The 23268-nt window shown below is 71.4% G+C and overlaps 2 protein-coding genes across 4 annotated transcripts in view; both read right to left on the bottom strand.

Moving 5' to 3' along the window:
- Positions 1-1960: 1960 nt before the first annotated feature.
- On the bottom strand, positions 1961-17438 carry FASN (fatty acid synthase). The gene is made up of 43 exons (XM_062175296.1): positions 17273-17438; positions 16128-16261; positions 15750-15902; positions 14931-15104; positions 14642-14842; positions 14452-14574; positions 14259-14374; positions 14033-14167; positions 13187-13649; positions 12917-13104; positions 12643-12832; positions 12137-12231; positions 11879-12013; positions 11604-11807; positions 10875-10990; positions 10626-10798; positions 10358-10549; positions 10193-10273; positions 9928-10107; positions 9669-9848; positions 9391-9594; positions 8919-9223; positions 8256-8645; positions 8012-8176; positions 7817-7935; positions 7589-7743; positions 7279-7482; positions 7050-7200; positions 6786-6964; positions 6587-6706; positions 6342-6464; positions 6015-6238; positions 5741-5942; positions 5350-5501; positions 5179-5270; positions 4886-5037; positions 4561-4806; positions 4273-4461; positions 3955-4185; positions 3655-3875; positions 3478-3576; positions 2822-3073; positions 1961-2751 (listed from the first exon to the last, which is right to left on the bottom strand). Exons 2-43 carry the CDS (start codon positions 16252-16254, stop codon positions 2614-2616), a joined length of 7539 nt encoding a protein of 2512 aa, XP_062031280.1. The 5' UTR covers positions 16255-16261; positions 17273-17438; the 3' UTR covers positions 1961-2613.
- A 1761-nt stretch (positions 17439-19199) lies between these two features.
- Positions 19200-23268, bottom strand: part of CCDC57 (coiled-coil domain containing 57) — an 84338-nt gene continuing 80269 nt past the window's right edge. For 2 of the 3 annotated variants that reach the window (XM_062175671.1, XM_062175672.1), the window contains exon 18: positions 19200-19470. In XM_062175671.1, coding sequence (XP_062031655.1) covers positions 19298-19470 — 173 coding nt within the window. In that variant the 3' untranslated portion in view covers positions 19200-19297. The remainder of the gene's footprint in view (positions 19471-23268) is intronic. The other variant, XM_062175675.1, reaches the window with a different exon arrangement.

The following is a 23268-nucleotide window of genomic DNA, read 5'->3' as shown; positions in this document are numbered from 1 at the left end:
CCTGTGTGCGTCTGTCCACGCTCGGGAGCCCACCCGGGCACCTGTGTGCGTCTGTCCACACTGGGGGGCCCACCCGGGCACCTGTGTGCGTCTGTCCACACTGGGGGGCCCGCCTGGGCACCTGTGTGCGTCTGTCCACGCTCGGGAGCCCACCCGGGCACCTGTGTGCGTCTGTCCACCCTGGGGGGCCCGCCTGGGCATCTGTGTGCGTCTGTCCATGCTGGGGGGCCCGCCTGGGCACCTGTGTGCGTCTGTCCACGCTCGGGAGCCCACCCGGGCACCTGTGTGCGTCTGTCCACGCTCGGGAGCCCACCCGGGCACCTGTGTGCGTCTGTCCATGCTGGGGGGCCTGCCTGGGCATGTGTGTGTCAGGCCTGTGGCTCCCAGGGTCACCCTGTGCTGAGCTCTGGGAGCAGCCGAGCCTCTCACTCCCTGCCGGCCCCGCCTGGCGCGTACTTTCCATTTAGGGAAAGAGGGCTTAGTCACCAGCAGGCAGTGACAGCGAGAGGACCTCAGGTCACTCCTCTGATGGCTGCTCGGGCAGGGCTGGGCCAGGCCGAAGCCAGGAGCCAGGAGCCCCGGCGGCCCCACGTGGCGGGCAGGCGGCCTCCCGGGATGTGGCTCAGCGAGAAGCTGGGTTGGAAGCAGAGGGCGCACTTGACCCTGGCACTGCGGGGGGGGGGGGGGGGTTTGTGTGGCCATCCCGGGGGCAGCCGGACCAGCGTGCCACCGCGGTGTCTGGCAAGTTGGTGGGACTGTGCCACCGCAGGCCGCCTCACCTGGCGCACGCTTGCAGGGCGGCTCTGCCCGCAGACTGGGAACGGGCAGCCGCCCCCTGCCCCCCGCCCCTCCCAGCTCTGCGTGCCTCACTCACTTTCCAATCTTCACGTTTCTACTAAGCCTGGGAACTTCTGGGATATTTACTGTCTTGGGTCACTTCTGGGTCACTTCTGATTTTTGCCCCCTCTATGCTTGTCTTTTTTTTTTTCCATTTGGAAGGCAGACAGGGAGGGACAGAGGCCTCCCACCCAGGTCACTCCTCAGAGCGCGCTGGCTGGAAGCCACGATCAGCGGGGCCGGGCCGGGAGCCCAGGCGCTTCCACACGGGGGCCTCAGGTGGGGCGCTGGCCGCCGGGCCGGACACCTTGGCTGGTTCTGGGCTCGGACAGCGTGCTGCCCGGCCTGTCGGGGTCTGGCTTCTCCCAGGCGGGAGGACCGAGCCGGTGATTTCTCGAGCTAATGGCTCCCAGGACCGGACGCGGTGAGCCCCTGTAGCCGCGAGCGGCGCAGGCCGCCGCCTCCAGCTCCCCTGCCGGCTCCCCCGGCCTCGGCTGCTCCCAGGCTTCCCATCTCCCTCCGCTCTGTGTCGGCACAGCCATCACCTTGTGGTTTTCTCTGGGTTTCTGGCGCGTGGTGGGAGGGCCAGTCGGCCCGTCACTCCCCAGAGAGTGACCCGCGTGGGCGCAGGGTGGGCTCTGGTTGGCAGCCTTGGCGCTGGTGCTCCTGGGGGGGCTGTCCCTATGCTGAGTGGGAGAAGCTGGAGGCCGGAGCCCATGTGCGGACCCTGCCCGGCTGCCCTCAGAGCCCAGGCAGGCAGGCTGTGAGCCCCAGGGCACCTCTGCCGCTCCCTTGGGGGTGCCCACTTGTGTCGGGCAGTTTGGAACCTCCCCTAGCTAAGCTTCCCCCCAGGCGCACAGCCACACCTCTTGCTGTGGCCTCCCTGGGGGTCCTCAGGCTGTCCCACCTCACCCCGAGTCTTGGGTCGGGCCCCTGGGGACCTCCCTGCGCCCAAGCCCACCTGCAGCACCCACCGGGCAGTCACCCCCGCCAGGCTCGGGCCCGTTCCTCGCACCCGTCGTGCGGCCCCTCCGCTGGGGCCCAGGCCACCGGCAGCGCATGGGATTGTGCTGGGGCGAGGGAGGGCAGGGGTGTCCCTGGGGGGCAGGAAGGAGTCGGAAGCGAGGAGCTCACGTGTGGTTTAATCAGGGTGGCTGGGGGTGGGCGCCAAGAGCAGCATCGAACAAGGGGAGTAAAAACGGGGCGAGCACACGTGGCTCTACACCGACGGCTACGTCGAGATCCGAGCAGCGACCTGAAGGGGTTTCGGAAACGGACACAGACACACAGAGTGGCACCCGGTGCCGTCCGCAGGGCCCAGAGCCGGCCCTGCATCATGGGTGCAGCCGGGCACCTGGGACGAGGCCTGGGGGCTCCAGTGCTCCGGGGATGGGCCCGCCCCCTCCATCCCTCCAGCGGGCGGAGGCCGGGCCTGGGCAGCCGCTGGCATCCATGGGGGCTGCAGGTGGGTGCAGCCCAGGCAGGACCACACAGGTGACCTCGAAGAAGCCCTGGAGTGGCTTCTGCCATCTTCACTGAGGGGGTGGGCCCGGGGCGGGGGTCTTTCCCAGCGAGGCAATAAATACAAGGATTCAGAGCCCCGGCCCCACGCGGCACAGGGCTCAGCCCGACTCCCGCGGCCCTGGCTCTTCACAGACCAGCCGGTCTCCAAGCCAGCGGCGCCGGGGCTCCCGGCACATGCCTGGGACACGGCGCTGTCCTGCTTCTGCCGGCCGCAGGCGGGCCCCACCGGCAGGGCCCCGCCCAGCCCGCGGCCTAGCCCTCGCGCACGCTCACGCGCGGCTCGGCCAGGGAGCTGTGCACGATGCTGACGATGGACTCCAGGCCGCTGCCCTCCAGCAACGTGCGGTGGTCGCCCTCGATGACGTGCACGGACACCTTCCCGTCACACACCTGTGGGGACACGGGTGAGCGGGCCCTGTGCCGCACCCCGCCCCGCCCCCGCCTGCGCCCCGCCACGCACCTGCGAGAGGTTGTAGTCGGCGCCCAGGTCCTGGCCGTAGGCGCCGCCTGTCTTGGCGCGCAGCAGGGTCACGTTGCCGTGGTACTTGGCCTTGGGGGTGTACTGCTCGGCCGCGCGCAGCTTGTGGTAGAAGGACAGGGCCGCGAAGCTCAGCTCCTGGCGGTCCAGGCCGTGGTGGCTCTTGGTGACGAGGTCCACGGTGGCCGCCACGCGCTCCTCCAGGCTGTTCAGCGGCAGCAGCGCCTCGAGCACCTGTGGGGCTGGGCCTCAGTGCGTGCCGGCGCCCGGCGCCCTCCAGAGCACCTGTGGGGCTGGGCCTCAGTGCGTGCCGGCGCCCGGCCGCCCTCCAGAGCACCTGTGGGGCTGGGCCTCAGTGCGTGCCGGCGCCCGGCGCCCTCCAGAGCACCTGTGGGGCTGGGCCTCAGTGCGTGCCGGCGCCCGGCGCCCTCCAGAGCACCTGTGGGGCTGGGCCTCAGTGCGTGCCGGCGCCCGGCCGCCCTCCAGAGCACCTGTGGGGCTGGGCCTCAGTGCGTGCCGGCGCCCGGCGCCCTCCAGAGCACCTGTGGGGCTGGGCCTCAGTGCGTGCCGGCGCCCGGCCGCCCTCCAGAGGGGCCCCCGCGCCCGCCCGCCCGCCCTGCCCGGGGCCCCGGACCCACCCTGCTGTGCTCAGCGTCGGTGAACTGCTGCACGAAGAAGCACATGGCCTCCGCCTCGGCCTCGGCCTCGCAGCCCGGGGTCATCTTGGCGCGGTAGCTCTGCAGGAGGAGGGGCTGTAGCCAGCAGAGCACTCTGAACGGGTGCGGGGAGCCCGGGGGCCCAGGGCCGGGCCTTACCTGGGTGTAGGCCAGCACGTAAGTGTGCGAGCCGTCAAAGAGGAAGAGGCTGTTGTTGGTGGGGGCCTGGCCCTGCTGGGCCTGCAGCTGTGAGCACATCTCGAAGGCCACACAGGCCCCGTAGGAGTAGCCGGCCACGCGGTAGGGCCCCTCGGGCTGCACCTGCCTGATGCAGTCGATGTAGTAGGCAGCCAGGCTCTGGATGCTGTCCAGTGGGGCAGCTGCAAGGCAGCAGTGAACACTCAGGCGGGCGCAGGGGCAGCCGTGGGGCTCGGCGGGGCGGGGCGGGGTGGGGCGGACCTCGGGTGCACTGCAGGCCGTAGGCAGGGATGCTGAGCTTGGCGGCCAGGCTGTGGAACACGGTGGTGGAGCCCTCGATGGGGTGCACCAGGAAGAGCGGCCGCTCCGAGTTCTGCACCGAGTTGAGCCGCGTCAGGGTGGGGCCCTCGGGGTTCACCAGCAGGGTGCTCAGGTTCAGCCGCGCCTGCTCCTGGGCTGGGCCGCTCTCCTTGGACGTGGTGGCTGCCAGCTCTGTGAGGATGGGGCAGGTGTCAGGCTCTGACCTGGGCCCCGAGGGAGGGGAGGGGATGGGCGGTGCTGCCACCCGTCCGCACGCACCGGGGGCCGAGCCGGCCTGGGCGGACAGCTCCTGCAGCCTGCGCAGCGTGAGCTGCCGCACCTCGCGCATGGACAGCACCAGGTCGTGTTCGCGCTCCAGGGTCTGGCGCACTTCCACACCCATGAGCGAGTCCAGGCCCAGGTCCGCCAGCGAGCTGTCCAGGTTGACGCCGGCCAGGTCACGGATGCCTGTGGAGGGAGGCTCGGTTGGCAGTTTGCTGGGGCAGCCGGGCCCTGGGCCCCAGCACCACACGGGACGGGGCAGCTGTGTTGGAGGGCAGGGCTCACCCAGGATGTGTGCCACGGCCTTCAGCAGGTCCCGCTGGCCCTCGCCCTCGGCGCGGGGCTTGGCCTTCTTCTCGGCCAGCACGAAGCTGCTGAGCACGGCGTGGGGCTGGTGCAGGAAGAGCTCCAGCACGTCCAGGCAGGAGGCGATGCGCTGCGGCAGCGTGCCCCCGATGACCGTGTCGTTGGTGCCCATGGACTCCAGGACGATGCCCACGTCGCCGATGGCGCCCCACTGCACAGCCAGGCCTGCGGGCAAGGGGGCCGGTGGGCACAGGCCTCGGGGCAGGGGTGAGTGCAGGGAAGGCGAGGCAGGGGTGGGGCTCACCTGGGAGGCCGTCGTGCCGGCGCTGCTCGCAGATGCGCTCCATGGTGGAGTTGGCAAAGCCGTAGTTGGTCTGGCCAGCGTTGCCGCGCCCGCAGCTCACCGAGGAGAACGCCACGAAGTAGTCCAGCTCCGGACAGGCCTCCCGGGTCACCCTGTGGGCGCCTGCGTCACTCCCTGCAGCCAGCTCCCGCCCCTGCCTGCCCCAGCGCGCCCGGACAGGCCACAGAAGGCCGTGGCCAGACGGCCTCGGCTCCCCAGGGCCCGGCCCCGAGCCCAGCGGGCGGCGGCCGTACCTGTCCAGGTTCACGGTGCCGTTGTACTTGGGCTTGCTGACGTCGAGGAAGAGCTCGGGGGTCTGGTTCTCCAGCATGGCGTCTCTCAGGACCTGGGGGCACGTGTCCTCAGCAGCGGATCGGGCTCGGGGGCACCCAGCACCGAGGGATCCGCCCAGGGCCTGCGCTCACCATGGCCAAGTTGAAAACGCCGCCGATAGGCCCCAGCTGCGCCGCCTCGGCCACCAGGGCCCGGGCGCCCTCCAGCGAGCTGGCGTCACTGGTGGACACCAGCACCTGCACGCCCTGGCGCCTCCATTCACGAACCTGCTTGGCCTGGTAGCCTGCGAGACACGGGCGGTCAGGGCAGGGGAGAGGGGGCGCCCCCCACCACAGCCGCCAGTCCATGGGGACCAGCAGGGGCGAGGTCCTGCAGGGCAGGGGAGAGGGGGCTCCCCCACCACAGCCGCCAGTCCATGGGGACCAGCAGGGGCGAGGTCCTGCAGGGCAGGGGAGAGGGGGCGCCCCCCACCACAGCCGCCAGTCCATGGGGACCAGCAGGGGCGAGGTCCTGCCGGCTCACCTGTGCGGATCCCCGAGCGCGAGGTCAGCACCAGCCTCTGGGCGCCCCGCACCACCAGCCACTGGGCCAGCTCGAGGCCAAAGCCGCCCAGGCCGCCCGTGATGACGTAGCTCTTGTGGGCCGGGCAGAAGGTCTTGGAGACGGCCGTGGTCAGGGTGGGCCGCACGCCCTTCAGCACCGCCTCCTGCTCCTCCTCGCGCACCTGCGCCAAGCACCGCATGGCTCAGACACCGCCCGGCCGGCGCGCGCCCACAGAGCCCGGCTGCCCCCTTACCTGGACGATGACTTTGCCGATGTGCTTGCCCTGCGCCATGTGGCGGAAGGCGGCCTCCACCTGGTCCTTGGGGAAGACAGTGCGCCGCAAGGGCTGCACCACCCCGTCGCGGATGCCGGCCCGCAGCAGCTCCGCCACCTCCCGCCAGTCCGCGCTGGCGTCCTCGAAGAGCGCGTCCAGCAGGATGCCGTGGAAGGTCACGTTCTTGAGGAAGACGGCCATGCCTGCGAGCAGCGGGCACCGGGGCTTGCTCACGGCCCAGCCCGGGGAGGCTCGCTCCGGGCTCCCCCCTCCCCAGGGGGGCTCACTCAGGGGTGGCAGACTCACCCAGCGGGTGGTTGTTGGAGAGGTCAAATTTGCCGATCTCCAGGAAGCGGCCGTGCTGGGCCAGGCAGCGCACGCTGGCCTGCAGCTTCTCCTCAGCCAGGGAGTTGAGTACCAGGTCCACGCCTGGGCGGGGAGGGCCCCATGGTGGTCACGCCGGCCGCCCCCATCCCCCCGCCTGGGCGGGGAGGGCCCCACGGCCACGCCCCCTCCGCCCCACCCCGGGTGCAGGAGGGCGGCTGGCTCACCCTTCCCGCCCGTGTGCCGCAGCACGTGCTGCTCGAACGACGTGTCCCGGGAGTTGGCGAAGCTGGTGCTGTCGAGCTGCGGGAACCTGGCCTGGAGGTACGCCCGCTTCTCGGCCGAGCCTGGCAGGAGACGTGCACTGAGCTGGGCGGCAGGTGGGCCCGGCGGGCGGCAGCCAGGGGTGGGGCTGCGAGGCCTTACCCACGGTGGTGAAGACGCGGCAGCCCAGGCTGAGGGCGATGGCGATGGCGGCCTGGCCCACGCCGCCAGAGCCGGAGTGGATGAGCACCGTCTCCCCGCGCCGCATGCGGCCGCGGACGATCAGCGAGTAGTAGGCTGTGGTGTAGACCACTGGGACCGAGGCGGCCTCCTCTAGGGTCCTGGGGACACACCGCGGGGGTCAAGCCAGGGCCTGGCTGCCAGCTGCCGCCCATGCGGGGTCCCAGCCAGGCCCGTCGCGCTCACCAGCCGGAGGGCACGTCCCAGAGGAAGTCTGGTGCCAGCAGCACTGAGGTGGCCAGGCCTTCGGCGGGCACCAGCCCCATCACACGCTGGCCACGGGAGTCGCGGCCGGAGAACTCCATGCCCAGCATGCAGTCACGGGCAGCCCACTTTCCTGGGGACAAACGGCAGTGAGCCCCTCCCCGCTAGGTGCCCGGGCCCGGGCCCTGGGGTGCGGCTCTCCCTTGCACACCTGGGATGGCGTCAGGGGACAGCTTGCCGGTGGCCAGCATGATGTCCCGGAAGTTGAGGGAGGCGTAGTAGACGGTGCAGAGCTGAGCGTCGGAGCCGGCGGGCTGGGCGTGGCGCAGCGGGGAGCAGACCCAGCGGATGGAGGAGAGGTCGCCCCGGGTGAGGACGTTCACGAAGGCGTGGGCCGTCTGCTCCTGCGGCTTGTCTGGGGGCGGCAGGAGCGAGGCTGCCACGGGGCCTCCTGGCCGGGGTCCCCGTGCTCCTGCTCAGCCCGCCCCTCAGGCAGGGCGCCCGTGAGGGCCGGGGCTCACCCTGCTCCAGTGGGAGGTGGCGGAAGGCGCCCCAGGCCCCGTCCCGATGCACGTTCATCACCAGGTCCCCCCGCAGCAGCTCCCGCAGCTCCGCGGACTCGGGGCCCAGGGCAGGCGCGGGCGACCTGCTGCTCAGGTTGGACAGCAGGACGCACCTGTGGGCGGCAGGGGGTGAGGGCCGTGGGGGCGGGGCGGGGCCGTGGGGGCGGGCGGGTGGGCGTCTCCTACCGGATCCGGTGCCCGCCAGGCTCTTTGCGGAGGCAGTTGACCAGGCCCACGACGCCCGAGGTGGGGCAGTCCACAGCCGTCAGCCACACGGGCCGGGAGGAGTCCTCGGCCAGCACGTCCTGCGGGACAAGGCGGGGTTGGCCTCGGGGAGGGCCGCGGGCTGTGCGGGGCGGGGGCCCAGGCCCGGGCCCAGACCTTCAGAGAGTCCACCCATCGGAAGCTGGCGTCCTCCACGGGCAGCAGGATGGGGCTGTGCTGGGGGACGGGCCGGCGGCACAGGAACAGGGCGGAGCCGTAGAAGGACGTCTTCAGACCCACGACGTGCAGCGCCGTCTCCGTGAACAGGCGCTCCCACTCGTCCTGCGGGGGGCGGCGTCGGCGGCGTCAGCGCCGGCCGGCCTGGCCCGGCCCCCCTCCCAGCCTGGCCCGGGGGTTGCACCTTGGTCAGGAGGCTCGGCCCGCGCTGAGGCTCGGAAGAGGCCAGGAAGGCCAGGGTCTCCCCGAGGGCGTGTCCCCGCAGCAGGGCGTGCAACAGCAAGAAGCCGCCTTCCTTGAGGGCGGCCGCCATGTTGCGCAGGGCGGAGGCCGGGTCCCCGAGGCTGGCCACGGCACAGTTGCACACCAGGAGGTCGGCTGTGCCCAGGCTGCCGGGGGCAGGGCCCGCGGGGTCCCACTGGGCCTGGCCGACGTCACGCTGCTGCAGCTGCGCCTCGGCCGCCTGGAGGGCCTGGGCGTCGCGGTCGGTGGCCGTGTACTCCAGCTGCAGCATGGGCTGCGTGTTGAGCAGCTCCGGGATGCGGGCATACAGGTGGCCTTCCCCGGCCAGCACCTGGCATGGGGGCAGCTTCCTGAGCCAGGCGCCAGCACGGGGCAGGGGCCTGGCCACCACAGAGGCCTCCCCAGCGACCCTGCTGACAAGGCTGCCTGCTCTCCTCGGGGTCCCCTGCTCGGAGCCCCAGGCCCCTTCCCACGCCCGCACCCCAGCTCCGGCCCTGCCTGCCTGCCGTGCCGGAGGCGTCTTCCCGCTGAAGCGCAGCAGGTGCAGCCCGTGTGTCCTCACAGTAAGCTGCCCTGGCCCTGGGCTCCCGCGCATGGCACCCACCTCTACCACCTTCATCCTGAGGCTGGGCAGGTTCTCCAGGGCTGTGTCCACGCAGGCCTTGAGTGCCGGGGAGTCCAGGAGGCCGCTGAGCAGCGGGTCCTCGGGCAGCCCCGGCCGCTCGCGGGCCAGCGCCTGGCCCAGCTCCCGCTGCAGGCTCCCATTGAGCTGCAGCTGGCAGGCGGCCGCCAGCAGGCGGGGCAGGGCCTGCTGAGGGGGCTCCTGGGGCGCCGGGGACCCGTCCAGCCCCGGCACGGCCATTTTCAGCCCCTGCTGGGCCACCCTGGTCTGCAGCACCTGCGCCAGCCCTGGGAGAAGAGACAGACCGATGCCCCCAGTGCCTGCCGTGGGCCTCCCGGCAGGACAGGCACACAGCACGCGGCCCAGGAACGGCCACTGCCTCCGCACGCTGCCTGCCTTCCCCCAGGGGAGCTGAGTGTGTCCTCTGCCCCCGGCTCGGCTCGGCGGGCCTCACCCTTGCACAGCTGCAGCTCCTCCTGCAGGGCGGCGCTCTGCGATAGGCAGTCGCCCTCCACGTGGGGCACGAAGCAGAACTTCTCCAGGGTGGGCACCAGCTGCTCCTGCTGCCGCCGGGGGGCCGCGGAGGTGTGGAGGCCGGCGATGTGGGCTCCGCCGGCCATGATGGTGCCCAGACAGCTGTCCACCACCACGTCTGCCACTGCGGGGACAAGCGGGTGAGCCGAGGCCCCCGGGGGCGCGGGGCGGGGCGGGCGCGGGGCGGGGCGGGGGTACCTTGGGCCTCGCCCTGCAGCGTGTACACCTTGCGCAGGTGGGTGGCGGGGTCGACGTGCAGGCGTGTGATGCGCGTGGGCAGGCGCAGGCTGCGCTGGCTGTGGCCCAGGATGGACACTTGCAGCATGGCGTCCAGGAAGGTCACCCAGTTGTCCTTCCACAGCAGCTGGCCGGAGGTGCCTGCAGCAGAGGGCCAGGCGCCGCATGGTCTCTGCGCCCCTCCACAGCCCGACCCCGGGGCGCCCGGAGCCCAGCCCACCTTCAAGGCTGGCCTCGACGACGCCCTGGAAGTGGGGGCCGTAGTCGTAGCCACGCAGCCGCAGCTCCTTGTACATGTCGCCCTGGGTCAGCCGGAAGGCGGCCGTGGTGTCTGTGGGACTCAGGCCTTCTGGGTGCTCGAAGAGCTCGGGGTTCGGGTCCTCCCACTGGTATATCTTCCCTGTGGGTGGGCGGCAGACGGGCCTGAGGGTGGGCTGGGGCAGGGCTGTCCAGCTGTGCCCCCCCCGAGCTGGGACCCCACTCACCGCTCACGATCAGGTTGCCGTTCTCAGACACCTCGAAGGCACGGGAGGCCTCCAGGAGCCGCACCTCCAGGGGCACGGTCCCTGTGGGGCAGTGGCGTCAGGGTCAAAGCTCAGAGGTCAGCGGACCCCGCCCCTCAGCGCCCCAACCTCTGCCAGGTGCCTCACCAGTCTTGGGCAGGATGGTGGCCTGGTGCAGGGTTACGTCCTCAAACACCACGGCCATCTGCTCCATGGCCAGGCCCAGGCTGCGAGCCAGGGTCTTCCAGGCCAGGCACAGGTAGCCGGTGCCGGGGAAGATGCCACGGCCGTCAATGCGGTGGTCAGCCAGGTAGTGGTCGGGGGACTCGGGGCTGGCGTCTGCGGGCAGACACAGGTCTCAGAACCAGCGCACCAGGGCCCAGCCGCAGCTCCCCCGCCGCGGGGCCCGGCTCACCGATGTTGTAGATGGTGGCGGAGGAGGAACTGGAGCCGCTCGGGAAGTCCTCGGCGGCGGGCACGTCCCAGCTCTGGCTGTGGTCCCACTTGATGTGGGGGGAGATGAGAGGGGTCCCTCGGGGGGCCGGGAACTCCACCGGCGGGAACAGGGCGTTGGGGTCGACGTCGATGCTGCGAGGGGACAGGGGCGTGAGCGCCTGGGCCGGCCCGCTCTGAGGCTTTCGGGGGCGGGCGGGCGGGGACCTACCCGGTGAGGTGCAGCTTGCCCAGGCTGGTGAGCAGGAACTCCAGGTTGTCCTTGTGGTCTTTCTTCATCAGGGGCAGGATGGTGCAGCTGGACTTGAGGCCCCGCTTCAGGACGGCCTGGGGGCAGAGACAAGCTGGGCCCCCACCCCCGGCCCCAGCCCCGCCCGCGCACCTGCAGCAAGGTGGGGGGTGGGGAGGGCAGAGCCGAGCTGGGTTCCCCCCGCCCTGGCCCTGCCCAAGCACCTGCAGCGAGGTGGGGGGTGGGGAGGGCAGAGCCGAGCTGGGTTCCCCCCCCCCCACCTGCAGCAAGGTGGGGGGTGAGGAGGGCAGAGCCGAGCTGGGTTCCCCCCGCCCTGGCCCTGCCCAAGCACCTGCAGCGAGGTGGGGGGTGGGAGGGCAGAGATGAGCTGGGTTCCCCCTGCCCTGGCCCTGCCCGCACACCTGCAGCGAGGTGGGGGGTGGGGAGGGCAGAGATGAGCTGGGTTCCCCCGCCCCTGCCCCGGCCCTGCCCGCGCACCTGCAGCGAGGTGGGGGGTGGGGAGGGCAGAGATGAGCTGGGTTCCCCCCGCCCTGGCCCTGCCCGCGCACTTGCAGCAAGGTGGGGGGTGGGGAGGGCAGAGATGAGCTGGGTTCCCCCCGCCCTGGCCCTGCCCAAGCACCTGCAGCGAGGTGGGGGGTGGGGAGGGCAGAGATGAGCTGGGTTCCCCCCACCCCGGCCCTGCCCGCGCACCTGCAGCAAGGCGTGGGGGGCGATCTCCAGCACCACCGCGTGCTCGGGCACGTGCCACAGCGCCTCCTGGAACAGCACAGGGCTCACCAGGTTGTTGACGTTGTACTCGGCCGAGGACGTGCGGGCCAGGCTGCCCTGCCACTGGGCCTCGGGGATGGAGGTGCTGAGCCAGCGGGCAGAGCGCGGCCGTGGCTGCCGGATCACCTGCGCACACGGGCCGGGTCAGCAGGGGCCGGGGCCGGCAGCGCCCAGGGCCCCGCGGGCGGGCAGCCCACCTTCTTGAGTGCCTGCAGCAGCGTGGGGGCGATGGCCTCCATGAAGTAGGAGTGGAAGGCCATGCCGCCCGTCCGCACCTCCTTGGCAAACACTCCCTCCTGCTTCAGCTGCTCCACGAACTCGCTCATGGCGGCCTGGGGCGGCAGGGGTCAACAGGCCTTGACTGGCGAGCCTGGGCCCGCTGCGCCCCTCACCCCCACCCCGGATCAGCTCCAGCCTTGCGAGGCCGGGAGGGGCAGGCGGCGGCCCGGGCCCACCTTAGGCCCCGAGATGGTCACTGTGTCCTCCGAGTTGTGGCAGGCGGGCACGATGCCAGGCGGGCAACGCTGCTTGCACTCCTCCCAGGACAGGCCTGCGAAGCAGCAGCGTGGGAGCCTGGGCGCTGCCCGGGGCTGGGCGCGTCGCCCGTAATCAGAGGTGGCTCGCTAACGACAGCCTCGCAGGGCCCAGCTGCGTTTGATCCCGCGCGGAGGTGTCATTAGGGGGTGTCGTGGGCAGGGGCCGGGCATAGCTCCGTAATGACATCCTGAGGCCCGGGCACTGGACAGAGCTCCCACGGGGACCGAGGTGGCCTCGGCCTCTCCTCTGCCCACCCGTGCACTCTCGGGCGCCCCTGCAGCCCCTGGGGCTCCGTGTGGTCACACAGGGCCGCTGTCACCCATGGGTGCCAGAACTGTGGCTCAGAGCGAGGACCCCCGCCCCTCCCTGAAGACCCTGGGCCAGCAGATGGAAAGGGGTGGGGGAGCCCGGGGGGAAGTCCTACCCACGGCGGCCATGGCGCCAGGCGGGAGGTGGGCCTCCTTGATGCACTGGCCCCTCCAGTAGGCGGCGAGCACGGCCTCCTCCTGGGACAGGCAGCCGTCGGCGTAGCCGCAGGCCACCTCCCCCAGGGAGTGCCCCACGATGCCGTCGGGCTGCAGGCCCATGGAGGTCAGCAGGTCTATGAGGGCAATCTGGGGGCGGGGAGAGGCCTGGTCACGCCAGCCCGAGGGCCGCCCGAGCCCCGGCGCCCGGACCCCCGGAGCGCCAGTGCCTACCTGGATGGCGGTGAGGCTGACGAAGGCGTGGACGATGTCATCGAAGATGTCCTCGACCGTGCTCAGCAGCAGCTCCGACACCTTCAGCGCAAACGGCTCCAGCGCCGCGTCGGAGCGCAGGATGGAGTCCCGGAAGCGGTCCAGGCGCATGAGGCTCAGCCCCATCCCGCGCCACTGCGTGCCCATGCCTGCCCAGAGCGCGCGTCAGGCACGGCTGCAGCGCGCCCGCTCCCCGGGGACGCCCGAGGCGGGGGCGGGGGGGGGGCTCACCTGAGCAGATGAACCAGAGTGGCCGCTTGCCGGCAGGCACCTGCTGCACTTCCAGGCCGCTGGCCTCTCCGCCCAGCACGGCGTAGCCCCGGAAGGGCATGGCGGCCGTGGGCGTGGCCGCAATGTCATTGAGCATGCTCACAAAGGGCAGGTCCCGGCTGTGCCGGCTGCCCTGCTCCAGCAGGTCCTGGACGGCCTCGAGGGTGCGCCCACTGGCCCTCAGCAGGCGGGGCAGAGAGGCGTGGGGGCCAGGGGCCGCGGGGGCCCGTGTGTTGGGCTGCAGGATGACATGCACGTTGGAGCCGCCGAAACCAAAGGAGTTGATGCCGACGTTGCCGCCGCGCACGGGCAGGGGCCGGTCCACCACCTGCAGCCGCCCGTCGCTCAGCGCGGGGACCTCGGGGTTGGGGCTGTGGAAGTGCAGGTTGGGGGCCCAGAGCCCGTGCTCCAGGGAGAGCAGCACCTGCGGGCAAGAGCGCGGCAGGTGGGCGCCGAGCCCCGGCAGGAGCCAGACTGTTCCTGAGCCCCAGTCCTCTCTGCCTGGGACCCTGGCCTCGGCCAGGCCTCCACGTGCTGGGGCGTCACTGTCTCCCACGCACGTGAGCAAACCTGACGGGGGGTGTGGGCGCAAGTGTCTGGCGTCCTGGCTCCTCCGGGTGCCGGCGGGCAGCCCTGCTGGCTGTCAGGACACCGTGGAGCCGGCCACGTCCTCTAGCGCCCCCCGCTGCCCCCCCCCCAGCCCACTCCCTGCCCTCCCAGCCCCAGCCCCTCAGTCCCGCTGCCACCTGCCAGACAGGAAGCTGCAGCCACAGGTCAGGGGTGGCCCCCAGGGCCCAGTCCACGTACCTTGGCCAGGGACGTGAGCCCCGAGGCGGGCTCAGGGTGCCCCATGTTGGACTTGGTGGACCCGATCAGCAGGGGCTCCTTGCGGGAGGCACACAAGGCTCGGACGATGCCATTCAGCTCCTGGGGGTCGCCCGCCTTGGTGGGCACAGAGAGGGTCAGGGGCTCTGGCCACTCGGCCTCCCAGCGTGGGCGCAGATGTAGGCGGCCCTAGGTGGCAGGGGCTCACCTTGGTGCCTGTGCCGTGGGCCTCGATGAACTCCAGGGACTCGGGGGCCACCCCTGCCGGCTCATACAGGGACCGGATGAGCTGCTCCTGGGCCTCTCCAGAGGGGAAGGTCACGCCTGCATGGCAGCCACAGGAGCCGGGGTCAGGCCTCCGCGCCCTGCACCTGCCGCGGCCCCCTCCTCGCCCCACGCACCTTGCTCCTTGCAGCCGTCGGTGTTGGTGCCGCTGTTGAGGATGGTGGCGTACATGCGCCGGGCCAGGGACTTCTTGGTCAGCAGGACGGCCACCACGGCCTCGGAGCGGCAGTACCCGTTTCCTGCAGCAGAGCCGTGCCTCAGCCAGGCCCCCCGGCCCCGCCCCCAGCCTGGGCGCCCCGGCCTCACCTGCGTCGTCGAAGGCCTTGCAGGTGCCCTCGGGGCTCAGCATGCCCAACTTCATGAACTGCACGGAGGTGTTGGGCTTCAGCAGCACGTTGATGCCGCCGGCCACGGCCGCTGGGCACTGCCCACTGCGGATGGCCTGGCAGGCGCTGTGCAGGGCCAGCAGGCTGGAGGAGCAGGCTGTGTCCAGGGCGACGCTGGGCCCTGTGTGCAGGGGCAGACGCGGGAGTGGGCACCCGAAGCGGGTTGGGGAGCTCAGGGCGGGGAGTGCCAGGCCAGGGCAGGGACTCACCTTTGAAGTCGAAGAAGAAGGAGAGCCGGTTGGCCATCATGGCGCGCTGGCAGCCCACCATACTGTAGCCCAGGAGCGTCTCGGGGTCTCGGCTCAGGGCCTCCGAGGCCTCGGAGCCACTCACGCCCACCCAGACGCCGGTGTGCGTGCCCCGGAGGGAGGCTGGGTTGATGCCTGTGGGGGCGGTGGGGTGTGTGTGGGCAGCGCGGTCAGAACACAGCTGCCGTGCTCAGCCGTGGGCGGACGCCTCTGCTGAGCGGCACGAGGCAGAGCCCAGGTAGGGCCGAGACCCGAGAACCAGGTCAGGAAATGGGGGCGCCGAGGTCTGGGTCAGGGGCCACGGGAGAGACAGGGCAGCATTGTCCCCGGTGACTCCCTCGGCCCCTGGTGTCACGGGCAGGGTCTGATGAGCCTGCTGGCCGAGAGCACCCGGCACCAAGGGCGGCCTGCCCAAGATAAGGAGACAAAAGCCGAGTGTCCGGGCTGCAAAAGGAGAGAGGGGCCGGGCCGGCCCCCCGGGAGTGCTGCCCAAGGCTGCCCAGAAGCCCCAGGGTCGGGGGAAGAGTCCAGGCCCCAAGTAGCCGGACCCAGGGGCAATGCCGTGGACGATGCCTGGGATGCCGGGGGCCGGGCCGTCCGTCCCCCAGAGCCACCTGCTCTGCCATCACCCCCGCCCTTGCCCAAGACCAGCCAGACGGCGACAGTGAAGAAACTGGGGCGCCAGGGCACGCCTGGGACACAGCGGGTTGTGAAACTGGCCTTCCCAGGCCGCCCCCCCCCAGGCCTAGACCGGGGCCAGCGGCACCGCAGGGAGCCCACCTGCATCCACGATGGCCTCGTAGGTGACCTCCAGCAGCAGCCGGAGCTGGGGGTCCATTGTGTGAGCTTGCTTGGGGTGGACACCGAAGAAGGCCGCATCAAACTTGGACAGGTCCTTCAGCTTGCCGGAGCGCCTGGGCAGGCCGTAGAGCCCTGCGGGGGGCAGCGATGAGTCCCTGCCCAGAAGGGCCACCCCAGGCCTGGCCCCCCACAGGCCGAGACAGGCGGCCGACGCACTGGTCAGTCAGGTAGAGCGGCTCGGCTGCGGGAGGAAATACTGCCGGCACTGGCCGCTGCCCCAACCCCCACGCGTCCGCTCCTGGCGACCAGGCGCTGGGTGTGCGGGAAGCCCCCCGCGGGGGTCCCGGCCCCACTCACCCGCCTTCCAGCGCCGATCGTCATCCGTGACCATGTCCACACCGCCCACGAGGTTGGCCCAGAACTCCTGCATGTTCTCCGACTCGGGCAGCCTCCCGGACATGCCGGCTATCACTACCTCCTCCATGGTTCCTCTGCGGGCAGGGCGGGGGCCCAGCCCAGGTCAGCTCCAGCCGACACCCCCTAACAACGGCGGGCCGGCTGGCAGGGCGGAAGGGGCCGGTGTGGACGGGCCTGAGCACGCTGTGTGCCAGGGCCTGGCAGGGCTGGGGGAAAGGTGGCCCCTGCCCCGCAGTGGACCAACCCGGCCAGTCTGGCCCCTCCAGCAGAACCACTGAACACCTGCGCAGGCCGGGCCTCCTGCCCTCGCTCGCCCCGGATCCCAGCCGCAGGCGGCGCCCGCTGGGCTGTGCGGCTTTGCCAGGCACCAGGTCCCCAGGGCACCTGCAGGGGAGCTTGGAGCAGCCAGAGCAGCCGGCCGCGGGTCCAGGACGCTCCCTGCAGCAGTGGGGGCAGGGGCGAGGCCAGGGCTGGGCCGGCAACTTCCGCCGGCCCTGCCGCGTGCGCGCCCAGCCCGGTGCTCGGAGCCTGGCGCCCCTGCGCGCGCAGCCCCCTCCCCCTGCGCTGAAGAAAGGGCTCTTTCGGCGCCGGCCCGGGGGCCGCTCCCGCAGAAAGCCCCGCTCTGTTCTCCCCTGCTGGCTATTCACGCAGAGACGGCGGGGCGGCGCCCCTGCCAGCTCCCCCGGCCTCGGCTCTGCCGGCGGCGCCCCCATCGGGCCGAGCGGGCTGCCGGGCCCGGCGGTGCCTTTGTGGGCGAGCGGCGGCCGGGGGCTCCTACCGGCCCGGCCCGCGAAAGCGCCGGCCGGGGCCCGGGGCGCCCACGCGATCGCTCCGCGAGCCCCCGTCCGTGCGACCCACGAGGGGCTTCCGAGGAGCGAGGGGCTCGGACCCCGGGGCCCGGCAGGCCGCGCCGAGCGTGGCTTCGGGAGAGCCGGGCCACGCGCGCCCGAGGCCGGAGAAGGCGGGCGGGCGGGCGGCGCCCCCGGAGGCCCCAGCCCCGGGCCGCGGGGTCCCCCAGCCCCGGCCCCGGCCCCGGCCCCAGCCCCGGCCCAGCCCCGGCCCAGCCCCGGCCCCCGGCCCGGTACCTGGTCTGGGCGCGGGCGGCGGCGAGCGAGGATTCGGCGCGCAGGCGGAGCGGGGCGGGCGCCGCGGCGTCTCTCTGGCTCCCTCTAGGCCGGCGCCGACTCTATTTAAACTGCGGCCATCCCCGGGCGGCCACGCCACATGGGCTGACAGCTTGGCTGCGCCGCCCAGGCCAATGAGCGTCGGGGCTGCGCCCCGGGACCCGGCGCGCCGCCGCCAGTGGGGTGATGCCCGCGCGCGCCGCCCCCCAGCCGCCGGACCCTACGCGGGAGCGCGCTCGAGGGGGCGGGGGGACGCCGGGGGTGTGTGTGTGTGCGCGCGCCCCCGCCCCCCACTTCCGCTCCCCGCCCCCGCGGCCTGGGGCGCAGAACCGCCCGGGGCGCACGCGCGAGGGGCCGAGCCCCCGGCGTCCCCACCCCAGCTCCCGCGGCCGCCCCCACCCCCGTGTCCGCGGAAACCACGTGTGCGCTGCGCGCGGCGGCGCGGGCCGGGGCGTGCTTGGGCCACGCTGGGGGCCCCACTTGGACCACACCGGGGCCGCGCGAGGCAGAGCCCGGCGGGTGGGAGGCGGGCCGGGGCCGCGAGCCCGCGTGGCCGCCGTCGCCGCTCGCGCCCAGCCGGCCGGGGGCGTGGCCCGCGGTGTCGCGGCGGCCAATCGCGCGCTGGGGGTGTTCGCAGCGGCCCAATGGCGGTGCGCGAGTGGGCGTTGCTAGGCGATAGGGTGATGGCCGCCGGCGGGCGGCCTCCGGGGCTGCGCGGGCTGCGGCGCTGCGCGGTCGTTGACCCCGGCCGAGGGCGCCCCGGGCAGGGTTACTGCCGGTCACCGCGGCGCGGCTGGTCCTCCTGGTCTGCCCAGCTGCGCGGGGTCGGCGCGGGAACCTGGTGGTCGTCCGCCCCGAGGACAGGGACCCGGCGGGGCAGGGGCGGGGCGCGGCGTCCGACGCGCGGGGTCTGCCCCAGCGCCCGGCAGGGTGGTTGGAACAAAGAGCCTCGGCCGTTCTCCACCAGGGTGGGCCAAGCCCTGGCTTCTCTGGCGCGCCCTCCCAGGCCGCCGACCCCGGCCTCCCTGACGGCCTCAGGGGGCAGCATGCGGTGCGGGGCTTGTGTCGGACCCTCTGCTGCGGGCGTCCGTGTCCGGCCTCGGACCCTGGCAGGGACGGGCGCAGGGCGCAGCCTGGCCAGGGAGCACTTGGGGTCGCATCCCTCACACCGGCCCCCGCGCGAGGAGGAGGGAAGGGCGGCCAGTGGGGAGGGAGGGTCCCCAGAGGCTGACCCCGCCCTCCTTTCCTAGGGGAGGCCGCAGGGGGCTTCCAACGTGGAGACCCGAGCCAGCCGGGAATGGCGGCTCTCCGGCCAGCAGTGGGCCCGGGGCTGTTGACAGGCGGCTGTAGTCTGTGTGTGTTACAGGGCCAGGGCGCACTTCCGGGGTGCACTGGGGTGGGCAGCAGCTGCTCCCCCTGCCCCAGGCAGACAGGACGTGGGGTGGGGGTCACGCAGCAGGTTAGGCTGGGAGCGGCCTCCTCCCCACACCCTCCAGGGAAAGGAGAGGCCGCCCCAGGCCATGCGGCGAGGCCACCTCCTTCCCTGTGGGCAGGCACGGCAGGTGCCGGGGAGAGGCCCAGAGTCAAGAGCGGGGGGACCGGCCCCGAGCCTCCCCGGAACTCAGGGGCCGACGTCTGCGGGTCCCACCCGGACAGTGCTGTGGTGGCTGCTCTCGGGTCAACCTGCACCCTGTTGCCAACCCAGAGCCTGCACGAGGGGCAGGTGCCCTGCTGGGGGCTGCCCTGGGGGCACCCCCACCCCCCACCAGGCTCTGGGGACAGACGCACGGCCTGGGCACCGGCTGGGTGCAGGTGGCTCTGGGTGGAGACCGGCCAGTGGTGGAGGCCAGGCCAGGCCTGGCACAGGCGCCCGGGCTGCGTTTCCCAAGTAGGACACAAACAGCTGGGCCAGCCAAGCAGAGGCACGAGGGAGGCACCTGCTTTAATGGGCTCTGAGGCCTTTGGTCCCCACGGGCCATGGTGGGGTCAGGCCTTGATGTTGTAGTTCCGGATCTTGGGGGGCAGCAGTCGGCTCTTGGGTTTTGCAAGATGGGCCCTGCAGGGTCTGGCGGGTGCAGACTTCGGCTGGGCTGTCACGGTCACCCCTTCGATGGCAAGGCCTGTCTGTGCTGTGCCGGGGCTCTTGGTGGCTGGACACTCTGCCAGACAAGGAGAGACGGGAGCACAGTGAGGAGGGAGGGGGCTGCGGCCCACGCAGGTCCCCGCCGTGGCCCTGGAGAGGCTGGGCCCGCGGGCTCCTCGGACCACTCGGGGGCCCGGCACCGGCCAAGGACCGGCCACCCAACCTTTGTCCTCCAGCTGTTCTGTTTCCCAAGTTTTTTGAATTCTGAATATTTCTATCGTAAAACAACCAAAACCATGGTACTTCACAGCGGCTGGGGGTAAGCCCAGGGCCAACTGGAAGGCCTGGCAGGTGGGGTCTTTGGACTCCAAGGTGGGGGAGGGGCAGCAGGTGCTGAGGGCTGGCGCCTGGGTGAGTCTGGCTGTGCGGAATAGGCGAGCTGTCGCTTACTCCTTGCCAGCCCTCTCACTCTCCCGGCGCCTCCTGCAGCCTCGGGTGGGGGTGGGGTGGGGGCTCCAGTCCACAGCGGCTGCTGGCCCTCACAGCGCGCTCTGTGCCCTGTGCTTCTCCAACCTCTGCCCACAAGGCTGCTGCCCGCCGCTCTCAGCCCTCCCGCCCCTTGCCCACCCGAGCAGAGCAGTGGGGAGGTCTGGGGTCCTGGGGAAGGGCTCAGGCCCAGGGGTCACCACCGTGACCCTGGGGTGACCCCGAGCTGCCCCTCCCATCACACAGGGACCTGCTAGGAAGAGTAGGGTCTCAGGAGAAGGACCCAGCCAGGCCGCAGGGCCTCTGCCTGGGGGGCCCATGCTGCCCACTTGGGAAGGGCAGGGCCTCCCGCCAGAGGTGCCTGGCTGAGTTGCGCTGGGCGCTGCCCTGCAGAACCCCTGGCCCCGGCCCGCCTCACCTCACCTGCTTCTTTCTGTGCGGGCCTCCGGGCGGTGACTGCCTCTACAACCTCCTGCTGCTCAGAGCTGGCCCAGCACAAGACTTCTGGAAAGTTCCAGGGGATCCCTAAGGCCTCCAAGGCAGCGGGACTGGAGCCTCAGGGCCCCTGGGGCGCCCTCTCCTGGCCCGGCGCGGGGGCAGCAGGATCCCCTGGCAGAGGAGTGGCTGCCACAAGACAGGAGGGGCACTTGCCGCCAGGCCATGCCCCAGATGCCCAGGCCGGGAGGTCTGGCCTCCCTGGCCCCTGCCCCCAGCTGCAGGAGGGAGCACCCAGGGTGTGGACGCCCATCCCCTATGCAGGGGCTCTGGGCAGTCCCCGACCTTGGCCCAGGGTGGGTGAGGGCAGCGGAGGCCCCAGGTCTTTCAGGGTCCCTCACTGGCCTCTCAGCAGGGAGGGGCAGGGTGTGGGGACACAGCACCGCCCGGCAGCTCTTGCCTGCCTGGGTAAGCACATCCCAGCCCCACCCCTGCGCCCAGCTCTGAGCTCCCCAGGGGCCCAGTGTGGTCCCCCCCAGCTCTCGGGAGGAGCCGCTGAGCCGCAGGGTGCAGCAGGAGGTTGGGGGCCGACGGGAAGGCAGCAGATCAGAGCAGGCAGGAGGGCAGAGGGCGCGGGGGCTGTGGCTGCCCTGGAGCGTGGCCGGTCTCGGGACCTCGGGGGCGGTGAGGCCACCTCCCCACCCCCTTGGGCCGCTGCCTTGTCTGTCCTGAGGGGCCGGGCAGAGCAAGGCTGGCAGCTGGTGGGGACCCCCGGGCCTGGGCAGGGCTGCTGTCCGCTCCCTGGGCAGGGTGAGTGAATGGAGCAACACCGTCCTCTCCACACCGCAGGGCCCCGAGGGAGCCGCCTGCCGGCCACGCTCACACCATGTGCTGGTCCCCGTCCGGGCAGAGGCCTCTCCTGCCTTCTCCCCTGGAAATCACTCTGGACCCCACGGGCTGCCCCAGCTCTGCGCAAGGATGGCACAGGGACTTGGCCCGCGCCGTGCAGCCAGGGCAAGCGGCCACCGCGCTGGCAGGAGACGGGGCCTCGCCCAGGCCCCTGACTTCCTGCTGTCGGCACACAGGGCGTGGGCGGTGGCCGTGCCCTGCCCCGGCTGCTGTCACCGGTGTCTGACAGTCCAGAAAGGGGGCTGAAGGAGACCCGAGGAACAGCCCCAGGGAAGGCAGCAGAGGGTGTGGGAGACCAGAGGAGGCTCCAGGCTCCCGCTCCACCTGGCCTAGCCCTGGCCTCGCCAGCCACCTGGGGAGTGAACCTGCAGATGGAGGACCTCTTCCTCCCTTCGCTGCCTTTCAAGCCAATAAAGAAAGAAATGAATCTTTTAAAAATCGGAAAGTAACGAGACAAACTGAGGGCAACAAGAAATCAAGAAATCATCAAGTGAAAAGCGAATTTCAGAAATGCCAGGAAAAGGGACGGGAGAGAAACAGCCCAGGCTGCTGTGGGCAGAACTGGCGAGAACCGGACAGGAGGCGGGAAAGCAGGGGAGCGCCTGGGCAGAGCGCCCGGAGAGGGGGAATCCCCGGCCCAGGGGTCCGCGGAATGGCCAAGCAGCCAATTCCTCTCTTATCCAAATCACGCTTACGAGAGTGACTGATTCGAAAAGCAAAGACAGAGGGGCAGTCCACCTGCCGGGGCACTCCCAGGCGCCACCACGGCGGCAACGTCAACCTTTTAAAGAAGGAAACAGCGGGGCTGGCGCTGTGGCATAGCGGGTAAAGCCACTTCCTGCCGTGCTGGCATCCCATATGGGTGCCAATTTGAGTCCCGGCTCTCTGCTGTGGCCTGGGGACGCAGTGGAAGGTGACCCAAGTCCTCGGGGTCCCTGCACCTGTGTGGGAGACCTGGCTTAAGATGGGCACAGCTCTGGCGGTTGGGGCCAGTTGGGGAGTGAACCAGCGGATGGAAGACCTCTCTCTCTGTCACTCTTTCAAGTAAATAAATAAATCTTTAAAAAAAGGAAAAAGCACACGGTATCCATTCATTTAGTGGGAAATGACACACGCTGTGCACGGCCACTGCCCTGGCAAAGCTGCCTCACACTCCTGTGTCTGGGGGGGGGGGGCGACTCCAGGGAGTGAGGAGTGAGGGTCAGGTGACCTCAGGCTCCTGTGTCTGGGGGGGGGCGACTCCAGGGAGTGAGGAGTGAGGGTCAGGTGACCTCAGGCTCCTGTGGGGGGGGGGCGACTCCAGGGAGTGAGGAGTGAGGGTCAGGTGACCTCAGGCTACTGTGTGTATGTGGGGGGGGGCGACTCCAGGGAGTGAGGAGTGAGGGTCAGGTGACCTCAGGCTCCTGTGTCTGGGGGGGGCGACTCCAGGGAGTGAGGAGGGTCAGGTGACCTTAGGCTCCTGTGTCTGGGAGGGGGGGGCGACTCCAGGGAGTGAGGAGTGAGGGTCAGGTGACCTCAGGCTCCTGTGTCTGGGGGGGGGCGACTCCAGGGAGTGAGGAGGGTCAGGTGACCTCAGGCTCCTGTGTCTGGGAGGGGGGGCGACTCCAGGGAGTGAGGAGTGAGGGTCAGGTGACCTCAGGCTCCTGTGTGTATGTGGGGGGGGGGTGGACTCCAGGGAGTGAGGAGTGAGGGTCAGGTGACCTCAGGCTCCTGTGTCTGGGGGGGGGCGACTCCAGGGAGTGAGGAGTGAGGGTCAGGTGACCTCAGGCTCCTGTGTCTGGGGGGGGGCGACTCCAGGGAGTGAGGAGTGAGGGTCAGGTGACCTCAGGCTCCTGTGTCTGGGGGGTGGGCTCGGCCTCCCTGCCCCATCCAGCAAACGCTGCAGCAGGAACCCCCGTACTTGCCGCTTTACGCAGAGAAGTGTCCCTGGACAAGGCCACAGCTCTGGGCCACCAGTGTCTGGGGCTGCGCGAGGGCAGGGGGTCCCCAGGGCCAGGACCCCCCGAGGAACCGCGGGCCCTGGCTGGCAAAGGGCTGGGGCCGC

The sequence above is a fragment of the Lepus europaeus genome, chromosome 18, assembly GCF_033115175.1.
Source record: "Lepus europaeus isolate LE1 chromosome 18, mLepTim1.pri, whole genome shotgun sequence".
In the NCBI taxonomy this organism is placed as follows: domain Eukaryota; kingdom Metazoa; phylum Chordata; class Mammalia; order Lagomorpha; family Leporidae; genus Lepus; species Lepus europaeus.
This window is presented reverse-complemented; position numbering and strand designations above follow the sequence as displayed.

Coding starts and splice junctions, on each gene's coding strand:
- FASN (XM_062175296.1), bottom strand. CDS start 16,254: ATGGAGGAGGTAGTGATAGCCGGCATGTCCGGGAGGCTGCCCGAGTCG. Junction 13,650..14,032: donor GGCTCACGTCCCTGGCCAAG/GTACGTGGACTG, acceptor TCTTGCCCGCAG/GTGCTGCTCTCCCTGGAGCA. Junction 7,201..7,278: donor GTCCCCTGACGCCATCCCAG/GTGTGCAAGGGA, acceptor GTTTGTCCCCAG/GAAAGTGGGCTGCCCGTGAC.